At 44.3% G+C, this 11,256-nt stretch overlaps 1 protein-coding gene across 1 annotated transcript; it reads left to right on the top strand.

Annotated features, from left to right (window-relative positions):
* Positions 1 to 260: 260 nt before the first annotated feature.
* ATG101 (autophagy related 101) lies at positions 261 to 8,912 on the top strand. Its single transcript, XM_066616974.1, has 3 exons — positions 261 to 426; positions 5,980 to 6,236; positions 7,652 to 8,912. Exons 2-3 carry the CDS (start codon positions 5,985 to 5,987, stop codon positions 8,054 to 8,056), a joined length of 657 nt encoding a protein of 218 aa, XP_066473071.1. The 5' UTR covers positions 261 to 426; positions 5,980 to 5,984; the 3' UTR covers positions 8,057 to 8,912.
* The last annotated feature ends 2,344 nt before the right edge of the window (positions 8,913 to 11,256 follow it).

Genomic DNA, 11,256 nt, shown 5'->3' with positions numbered 1-11,256 from the left:
TTGCACAGACCGGGAAAAAAAAAACCTGAGCCCTGTGGTGGAGAAGGTCACAGCGCTGTGCATTCTCCCGCCTCTAGGTGGCAGCAGAGATCTCAATCGGCTGCTGAAACCCGGAAGCTTCGGTCTCACGACATTTCCTACCAGCGCAGTATGTGCGATCTGTTTTGTTGGAACGTACCAAAAGCAACGTGTGGGGGGGGGAGAAGAGGAAAACGAACTTTAAAAAAACGCTAGGAAGGATATGCATAAATGGAATGCGACGTGTCTCAATCTTGTGCTGCAACAATTTCTATTGAAGTGGAAGCGGTGGAACTGGCCTGCTCTTAGTATATTACAATTTTTGGGAGCCCCCCTTCCCATAGATCCTCTGTTGGGCTAGCCCAAGTGTTACGTTTCTTTCCCTGGGAAGCAGCACGGTTGAGGCAGGTGAGTCTTCCGAACCTTCTTTGCACGGGGGGGGGGGATTTCTTGTTTGTTGACGGGGTACCCCCCTCCCCCCACAGTGGCCTCTCCCGTAACTGAAGAAGCGTGCGACCCTTTGTGTCATTGGTTGCCACAGTAACCAAAGGGCCTTTCTTTGCAAGCAAGTGCCTGAGGCTGTAATCCTACGCATACTTACCTGGGAGTAAGCCCATTGAATATAATGGGACTTACTTCTGAGTAGACATGCATAGAATTGGGTTCTGAGGCAGTTTGGGCCAAAGTACATAGCACTAGGCTTTCGGCTGCAATCCTATGCATACTTACCTGGGAGTAAGCCCCATGGACTAAGAACATAAGAACAGCCCCACTGGATCAGGCCATAGGCCCATCTAGTCCAGCTTCCTGTATCTCACAGCGGCCCACCAAATGCCCCAGGGAGCACACCAGATAACAAGAGACCTCATCCTGGTGCCCTCCCTTGCATCTGGCATTCTAAAGTAGCCCAGTAATCATCTTAGTCACTCTCTTTTGCACCTTTTCCATTTCCACTATGTCTTTTTTGAGATGCGGTGACCAGAACTGGACACAATACTCCAGGTGTGGCCTTACCATAGATTTGTGCAACGGCATTATATTAGCCGTTTTGTTCTCAATACCTTTTCTAATGATCCCAAGCATAGAATTGGCCAACTTTACTGCTGCCGCACATTGGGTCGACACTTTCATCGACCTGTCCACCACCACCCCAAGATCTCTCTCCTGATCTGTCACAGACAGCTCAGAACCCATCAGCCTATATGTGAAGTTTTGATTTTTTGCCCCAGTGTGCATGACCTTACACTTACTGACATTGAAACGCATCTGCCATTTTGCTGCCCATTCTGCCAGTCTGGAGAGATCCTTCTGGAGCTCCTCACAATCACTTCTGGTCTTCACCACTCGGAAAAGTTTGGTGTCGTCTGCAAACTTAGCCACCTCACTGCTCACCCCTGTCTCCAGGTCATTTATGAAGAGGTTGAAAAGCACCAGTCCCAGGAGAGATCCTTGGGGCACACCACTTTTCACCTCTCTCCATTGTGAAAATTGCCCATTGACACCCACTCTCTGTTTCCTGGTCTTCAACCAGTTCTCAGTCCATGAGAGGACCTGTCCTCTAATTCCCCAACTGTGGAGTTTTTTCAGTAGCCTTTGGTGAGGGACCATGTCAAATGCCTTATGAAAGTCCAGATATATAATGTCTACGGGTTCTCCCGCATCCACATGCCTGTGGACCTTTTCAAAGAATTCTATAAGGTTCGTGAGGCAAGACTTACCCTTACAGAAGCCATGCTGACTCTCCCTCAGCAAGGCCTGTTCGTCTATGTGTTTTGAGATTCTATCTTTGATGAGGCATTCCACCATCTTACCCAGTATAGATGTTAGGCTGACTGGCCTATAGTTTCCCGGGTCCCCCCTCTTTCCCTTTTTAAAGATAGGTGTGACATTTGCTATTCTCCAATCTTCTGGCACCGTGGCCGTTTTGAGGGACAAGTTGCATATTTTAGTCAAGAGATCAGCAACTTCATTCTTCAATTCCTTAATAACTCTTGGGTGGATGCCATCAGGGCCAGGTGACTTATTGATCTTTAACTTATCAATGAGGCCTGAAACATCTGCTCTTTTAACCTCTATCTGACTTATAAATACTGTTAATAATAATAATAATAATAATAATAATTCCTTGGTCTGGGGGCTGTTCAAGTAGCGGTCTCTGCCTGAGGTCTTCTGCTGTGAAGACAGATGCAAAGAACTCATTCAATTTCTCTGCCATCTCTAAGTCTCCTTTTATCTCCCCCTCCCCTCCCTCACCATCCAGAGGGCCAACCGCTTCTCTGGCGGGTTTCCTGCTTCTAACATATTTGAAGAAGCTTTTATTATTCCCCTTAATGTTGCTGGCCATGCGTTCCTCATAGTCTCTCTTGGCCTCCTGTATCACCTTCTTACATTTCTTTTGCCACAGTTTATGTTCCTTTTTATTCTCCTCATTAGGGCAAGACTTCCATTTACGGAAGGAAGCTTTCTTGCCATTAGATATTTGATTTTCTCTGTAAACTGCTTTGTGAACTTTTTGTTGAAAAGCGGTATATAAATACTGTTGTTGTTGTTGTTGTTGCCCTTTAGGGCCTCTCTGACTAGAATGGGACTTACTTCTGAGTAGACATGCAGAGGCTTGGGCTCTGAGGCTGCAATCCTACCCACACTTTCCTGGGAGTAAGCTCCATTGACTAGAATGGGACTTACTTCTGAGTAGACATGCAGAGGCTTTGGCTGTTAGCCCATGAGGGGCCTCCTGGTCTGGGTATTACCAGAGGCTAAACTAGCGCTTGCTAGAGCTGGGTTCAAATCCTACCTCTGCCACAGTGTCAGTGGCTGACCTTGACCATGTCACTCGCCCTTCCCCATTTCCCTCAGGCAGGTAACGCAGTGAGCCAGCTCACAGGATTGTAACTTGTCACTGGCCAGACCTGATAAACCAGTGTTTCTCAACCAGTGGTATGAGTACCCCCAGTGGGACACCTGCCACCAGGCAGTGAGACCAGGAACACGACACAACAAACAGCAGTTGGAGGCTCAGCTTGGCGGGCAGAGCTCTAAAAAATGCTTTTCCACACTTGAAAAGCCCCCCCCCCCCGTCCACCCTGAGCCTCTTACTGGTGTTTGTCACATCGCATCTGGCCTCCCAATCCAAAAGTAACTAGTGATGTCACTGCCAGTTACTTCCAGTGGTACTTCAAATAGGTGGGCCACGTGAAGTGGTGCAGTGGAGGACAAACCTTGAGAAGCACTGTGATAAACTCTTCTTGCAATAAAACTAAATGGCTCTTTTGCTGAGAGTGCACATACATTCTCTCCATAGTTTTTAAAAGCCTTGTTAAGTCAGTCAGTGTTATTCCTAGGATTGCCCTGTCACAACCCAGCACCAGCTATGGCCTTTACTGACGCCATGTGTTTGGTTTTTTTTCACATGATCCTGTTTATATGCAGAAATGGAGCAGGATAAGTTTTTCCTGGCATGGAGAAAAGTAAAAATGCAGAGGCTGTAACAACAACAACAAAATGTTATCAACTCTGCTTGAAGAGCTGATGAAACTCTGGGGTAACCAAATGCAGTTAAAAGCCGCTTCTGCCCAATGTTGCATATATGCAACAGGGACCAAATGTGTACACCTGTGGGCCTGGCAAAAATTAGTTAAATACAGGACAGAGATCCTGTACTTTTAATGGTTGTGTAGGTGACAGAATTTCAGCACATGCAGCTTGCCATGCCCTAGTGCTGTCTGGGTGAGAACTGCTACCTCTTCCAAAATTCTGTTCTATACACAATATAAAAAGGCACAAGAATTCTGTATTCTTTTGATTCTGCTTATCCTTTCTTGTGTGAAATCTTGCCCATACTGGGAGTTAGTTCACATGATTATAAAAAGTAAGTTCTATTCTGTTCAGTGAGATATACTCCCAGGTAAGTGTGGACAGAATTGCTGCCCCAGCCAGTTCTGGAAGGATGTTGTGCAGAGGTATTGGTTAGTTTTACCTCTTTTAATTTATTTCAGAGCAATATCTTATGGAGCTTTAAATGCTGCTGTTCTCTGCCCTGAGGCCTGGATATGGCGGTTAAGAATGTTAAATAAAAACTCCAGGGTGTTTTTCTTCCACCTCCAGAGAGCAGTCCCTTTGGTTATGTCCTTCCTGATTTTCAGGTTGTAATATCTGAAGCATCATTTGTTTTCTTTCACTCCTTTGTTTTTAAAAGGCCATTTCTCTGGAGCGGGAAGATATCAGGCTACTGGAAACTAAAGAGTGAGTGAAAGGTTACCATACTTCCCATAACACCAAATCAAAACAACCAGGATCCTATTTATGTTTACATTGAAACAAGCTCCTTTGAGTTCCATGGAACTTGCTCCCACATAGGATTTCAGCCTTGTATCAGTCATTGATGGCAACCACATCTATCATCCCATTTTGTATACATTTTACAGAATGAAAATAGTGATATGTTTGAGAACCTTTTAAGGATACACATCAACAAAATTATTCAGTTGTGAGACCCAACTTCATCCCTAACCTGGTTGTGGAAACTCTCTTATCCAGGAATGTCAAACTCATTTCATACCGAGGGCCGAATTGTATTCATGATGCTTGCTGGGGGCAGAAGTGATGTTGTTAGGCAGAAAGTATTGTTATTAAACAGGTCATAACCAAAAATAAGCACGTTTTCTCTCTTAGGAACTCATTAGCTGCAAATGACAGAAGAGAAAATACCCAAATCTTGATCATATTTCAAGATATGAGAGAGCCCAATTTTCATGTGGGCTGCCCTTTCAGCAGTGACACCTCAGCACTGCTCAGCAGCTGAGAGCCTGAGGGCCGGATAAAAAGCTTCTGTGGGTCGCATCTACCCCCCCCCCGCCTTGTGTTTGACACCCCTGCTCTTATCTGTTGTGCTGTGATTTGCAGTTCCACACAATACTGCTGTATGTTGACTAGCCTGGAAACCACAAGGGGGCAGTCTGTACCCTTTGTTTGAACCAACTTACTTCTTTGGAGTGCTTGGGAGTGATAGCCTGTTCCTGATTTTGGAAGGAGATACTGTTACTTGGCATCTCCTTCTAGTGTTTCTCAAACTGTTCTTTAGCTGTTGTCAGGGGTGTGGCTATAGTGGATGCATGGCAAATTGCTGGTGTCCCCCTGCTAAAAAAAAATCCTGATTGCAGACCTTTCTCTTAGTCAATGTTGCTCAATTCACTTATATGGGAAGTACAGATGGGCATGAAATCATGGAATGTAAAGCAAGGAAATGCCCTTTGCTGCAGATCATTAGTGAAGTTGTGAGGCAAGGGTTTATGCTACCAATGTGTTTTGCTGGTTTTTTTCTTACTTCTGGCACCTGGTGAGCCAATTTCCCCAATCTATTTAATGCAGCCAACTCACATCTTATCTGAAATTAGGAAATGGGCTTTCCAGGACAGGGGGCATGTTAACCAGGCGACTTCCTATCCAACTTTCCAGTGCTGGTGCAGTTTTGCCAGTGGGGTGTGTGCTGCATCCTGTGGTGGACGGACAGTCATTGGGGTTTCTGAAGGTATGGGAACATGTGTTCCCTTACCAGGGGACTGCATTGTGGCTACACCAGAGCTAGAAAGTTGGATAGGATTGGGCCCTCACTTGTCAACTATAGTTTCACAAATTAAATTTTGCTTCTAATCTGTATTCTTCATGTTACATGGACATTTTGGTTTTCTTGCATTAACGGAATGTGGTAGAAAAAGGAATTGAACTCAGCATTTTTATTCTCCTTAATAACCAACCAACACTCCCTCCCATCACATGGCCAAAGCCTGCTGATTCCTAGTCACAAAATCTTTAAATTTAATGGTTCTTTAAAACCATTCTGATTCTAGCTAATAGCATAAAATATTGACATGGAATGTTCTTGTCCTCAGTGACTGCAGTTTTCCATTTTATATACACTGTTGTTTTACTGGAGGGCAATTTTCTTACTTTCCTTTGCAAAAGCCAAGATGAACTGTCGCTCAGAAGTACTGGAGGTGTCAGTGGAGGGTCGTCAAATTGAAGAAGCTATGCTGGCAGTGCTGCATACCATACTGCTCCATCGCAGTACAGGGAAATTCCACTACAAGAAGGAAGGGACCTACTCCATTGGGACAGTAGGCACACAAGACGTTGACTGTGATTTCATCGATTTCACCTATGTCAGGGTCTTTTCAGAAGAGCTCGACCGGGCACTGAAAAAGGCTGTTGGGGAATTCAAGGTACAACTTGCTAACCTTAACTAGTAGTGCTATTAGCTAACTAACGCTAATGCTAACTTGGATCCAGAGAACTGCTTTTGTGCTCCTTTGTCCATCACATACCTCCCAGTGCCCCCTGAAAGCCAATCCTGAAGATCAGCATATATCATAACATAGAATGTTACATGGTTGAGGGGATGAAAGTTGGAGTGAATGGAAATAGTGCATTCCACCTACACGAGCAGAAGTACTGTTCTGCTCAAACACACCTTCCTTGGGATTGAACCTTGCGTTTGTTTTATAACTAGTGAAATACCCAACAATATGATCAGCATTGTATATTGTAAGGAGCACAGGAGGGTCAGCAGCTGCTGTGTGAATCACCCAGTGGCTAGGGTTGGAGAAAAGCTTTTGCCCCACTGCATCATTGTCTTGAAGTGCAGTCCTACACAATTCCTCAGTGGAGTGAATGGTAACTATTCACTGATCTGGGTGGAAGTAAAATAATCTATTTGGGTCTGGGATTTCGTAGGTGCCTCCTAGTAGTAACCCCACCCAATGAGTATTAAGCCTGCTTTTGTTCACACAGCCCAATCCCAGGTTCTGTTTCTTGGTCATGCTGTGACAAAATGTTGGGAATTGGTTTTGATAGATAAAATTACTATCTTTATCTTGATAACCTAAAGATTCAGCAACAAGAGTTTTGTCCTCTAAACCTAGAGCTCAACAATTGTGGCCATTATGGAATGAGTTTTTCAGTTGTCACTCCCAGGTCTCTATGGAAGTGCTCCGCAACTCCATAAAGCATTTTATGATGAAAACAGCATGGCTTAGCAATAGTCAATGTTGTTTGTTTGTAAGAGCTATCTTACAAATAGATGATGGCAGAGTACACAGTGATGCCAACATCAAATCCCAAATGGTATTTAGGACACAAAAGCATTCTCTCTACACTTCTGCATGCACCACATTTTGGTTCGTGTGGGGCATCTAGAGTTCTGTCTTAAAAATCTCGCAACACTTTCATACTATATTTATTATATTTAAATTGGAATGTTTAAATTGGGAAATTGGAAAGCAAAGTAGAGTGCAAGGCTGAGTGGAGGACAGTGGCCTTGTAGGGTTAAACAGCAAGGATTGAGTTTCACAGAGAGAGACTGAAAGTTGTATGCTGTGAAATCATTTTGTCTACTTATTGTAGCCATGACGGTCTACCCCTTTTTAGAATATATTGCCTTGAACAATCCTCTAACCTGAGTTCTGGAAACTTTTTTTGGTATTCAAAGCTCTGAAGTACTGTCAGATTGTATCTTTGTACTATCTTTGGCACCTTGGCTGTGGATGTAATAACATGGTTCTCGGTACATGGGGCAGAGATTTCTGTGTGTCATAGTGGAAGCTGCCTTCTGAAACAACCATTCGCTCTGTTTTCCCAGGATGCATTGCGGAGTTCAGGCAATGATGGAATGGGCCAGATCTCGCTGGAGTTCTACCAGAAGAAGAAGTCACGGTGGCCCTTCTCAGATGAGTGCATCCCTTGGGAAGTGTGGACGGTCAAAGTGAATGTGGTGAGCCTGGCTAATGAGCAGGAACGGCAGATCTGTCGTGAGAAGGTGGGTGAGAAACTCTGTGAGAAGATCATTAACATTGTAGAGGTGATGAACCGGCATGAGTACCTGCCCAAGATGCCTACCCAGTCGGAGGTGGACAATGTCTTTGATACAGGGCTGCGAGATGTCCAGCCCTACCTGTACAAGATTTCTTACCAGATCACTGACTCACTTGGGACCTCCGTCACTACCACTATGAGGCGCCTCATCAAGGACACACTGGCACTTTGATGTCCCTGACACCATGAACCTGACATTTTTGAGAGGCAACATGAGGAATGGCCTTTCTGCCCTCACTAAACGTCACATCAAATCCTTCTACTGTATCATCCCAGAAGTCTGCACTTCCAGGTGCCCTATTCTGTTTCATCAACTCTTGTACCCATCTAGGGCAAAGATGGAACCAGCCCTGACTATTTGGCTCTGTCCAACAGTTCGCTGAATCTCAGCTTGTCTTACAATAGAAAATGGAACCCAGGAGTTCTCCTTCAGTGTCCTTTTCTATTAGACTTCGCTCCATTAAATGAAATATAGTGTGTCTCTTGGTTGAAGAAAATGGTTTGCATGTTTTGCAGTTCCCTAATTTAGTTCCTGTAACAGCTCTGGTGTTGGTGCTCTCTGAAGGCCCTAAAACTGTATCCAGCCCAGATGCCTTGAATTCTTAACTGCGGAATTTGTTGCAAGTAAAAGTCTGCTAAGGCTGAAGTTACTTTCCTTGGCAAAATAGGTGCCTTTCTTCCTGTTAGCCACTCCTTGTCATTAACACACTTCTGGGTTTGGATAATTAAATCTGATTACAACATCCTTGTCTTTCTGTGCTTGATTTTCAGGGAAGCTATAAAGGGCTAAATGCCCATTGTTTTTCTGGTTCTGGTTACAAAAAGGAGCCAAGTCTAATAGACTTGTACAAAGGGCTGTCTCAGCCCTCATCAAACCTATTCCTGTTTCTCAGTGGTTTGGAAGCCAAGAGCTTGCATTACTAGACGGGTTAAAGATCCTCCATGTTTTGTATGTTTTTCAGGTTAATGTTATGTGTACAATAAACGTAGTCTGGAAATGTAAAAAAAAAGTAAAAGCAAATCCCTACTTTCTGTCTCACAACTTCATCCTATACAAAAGTAGCATTCAGAAAGCATAGACTGGAAAAAGCATCAAAATTATTCTCTGCTTTAATTAGACTGGTTTATTCCTATCGAAGCTGTTTAGACTGATTTATACACATTCAAACCAGTATGAAGCTGGACAAATGGTACCACTGTTCTGAAAACTAAAGCCTAGTTTGTTGGGTTGACAGCTTCTGTCCCAGCCTAGCTCCTGTGCATTTGACAGATACAGTCCATACAAACAAGGGCTGAAGAGTTCTTTGAAAAAGCCACCATAGAGGATGCATCATAAACTATTTCCCCATGGGATTGGAAGGTCCCATGTGCAGCATTAACCTCTCCCCACCACCAGCCATGGCACAGTCCCAATACAAGGGAGGGCACATCAGGCTCCACACAAACTTGTACTATAACTAACAGGCACAGGGGAATCCCAAAAGCGTCACCATTCCTGAGAAGGAACAGTCCTACCCCTGCACTCTGATTGACCAGACAAAAGGATATCTGGAAGCAATACTAACTGGGTGATACTGCAGCTCGAAAGAATATGCCTGCCCTTTCTTCTCAAACTGATCAAGAAAATACGCATCATTTTAAATGTATGGGTGCCTCCAGTTTTAATCTGGGGGGTGGAGCTTGTGTCCCTTGTATCAAAAGATTGGGAAACCTGTAACAGCTGCCTTGTTTAAGAACATTCAGCAGGCAAAGCTTTACTTCTTACTTCACCTCTGTACTGGAAAAAGTTAGAAATATTCCTCAGCTGGAAAAATTACTGCAGCTCTATAAGGAAAAATCCTGGTAGAAATGTGACCCAGCATTCTCGTTTGTGTGCCCTTGTAGCTTGCCCAGTTCCTCACCAGCAAAAGGTTTCTTTCCAGCAAATAGATTCCCCCATAGGGTCTTGAAGCCTTGCTCTGGAGAGGCTTATATGGTTAATGCTACATTCTGGTCATCTCTAAATGGAACTATCCTTCCTTTGGTCAACTGCAGCTGCTGTGTCTTTGAGTAGCATAAGGGGATTTGAACACTGAGTAGCATGTTGTGCTGCTGTGCCTGTCCTGCTTGAGCCACAGCAGCTTCTACACTAGGAGGCTCTGTAGCACCCTTGTGTCAAGTGGGATGTGTGTGAGAATATAGTATGCTGATGTTATGGGGACAGTTCCCAGCTGTCATGCACTGATTGGCTTTTTCCATGCCTTGCCCACATTGGGGGGGGGGGCATTGTCAGAATGCCACCCCATGCTGGAGATGTTGCTATAAATGTTGGAGGGGTTGGCTGAGAGGGTTGCCCATTTCTGGTGTTTTTAAAGCTCTTCTTTACCCCTTCTCTGTTGTGATGGACTAATATAGGATAAGGACTACAGTTAAGTCAGCTTAGCAAGGCTGGTGGATCAACTTGAGTGTGGAATACCACTGTCAAAATTGCAGTCATGCATTGTTCGCCCTTTGCTTGTTCACTTGAAGCAAATTCTAAAGAGGTCAATGAAAAATGAATGCCAATCCTATGCAGAACTATGCATGCGTAAACCCACTGAAATCATTGGGCTTAATCATCTTGAAAATTGCATAGGATGAAAACTTCATTTACAGATAAATATTGCATTTTTGGTGCAATTCTCATTGGTTATCACTGTAATCCTATGCACAAATTACCTGTGAATAAGCCCCACTACAGAATGGTACTTATATGTACTTCTGAATAGACATGCGTATATTGCGCTGTCAGAGGACCATAAGAACATAAAAAGAGCCCCACTGGATCAGGCCAAAGGCTCATCAAGTCCAGCTTCCTGTATCTCCCAGTGGCCCACCAGATGCCTCAGGGAGCACACAAGACAACAAGAGACCTGCATCCTGGTGCCCTCCATTGCACCTGGTATTCTGAAGTAGCCTATTTCTAAAATCAGAAGGTTGCACATATCTATCATGGCTAGTAACCTGTGATGGACTTTTCCTCCAGAAATTTGTCCAGTCCCTTTTTAAAGGCATCCAGGCCAGATGCCATCATCACATCCTGTGGCAATGAGTTCCACAGACTAATTACATGACCAACAGCGGCCCTAATCCTTTGCAGACGTACTCAGAAGTATCCAAAGGTATTTAGTCCCATGTAACTGAGCACAGGATTATGGTCTCAATCCTATTAGGATTAGGCTGCAATCCTATCCACACTTTCCTGGGAGTAATCCCAATTGAGTATAATGGGATTTACTTCTGAGTAGACATGCCTAGGATTGGGCTTTTAGCCCATGTTTAATTTTTTTTAAGTGAAATCTGTAACTAGCTGGAACCTCTCGCTCCCTCCTGCTGGTGGGCCGCCCTGCGACC

This window comes from Tiliqua scincoides, chromosome 2 (genome assembly GCF_035046505.1).
Source record: "Tiliqua scincoides isolate rTilSci1 chromosome 2, rTilSci1.hap2, whole genome shotgun sequence".
Classification (NCBI taxonomy): domain Eukaryota; kingdom Metazoa; phylum Chordata; class Lepidosauria; order Squamata; family Scincidae; genus Tiliqua; species Tiliqua scincoides.
This window is presented reverse-complemented; position numbering and strand designations above follow the sequence as displayed.

Excerpts from the sequence above, each read along its gene's own strand:
- ATG101 (XM_066616974.1), top strand. The coding sequence starts at position 5,985 with ATGAACTGTCGCTCAGAAGTACTGGAGGTGTCAGTGGAGGGTCGTCAA. Across the intron at positions 6,237-7,651 it reads AGGCTGTTGGGGAATTCAAG|GATGCATTGCGGAGTTCAGG; the intron begins GTACAACTTGCT and ends CTGTTTTCCCAG.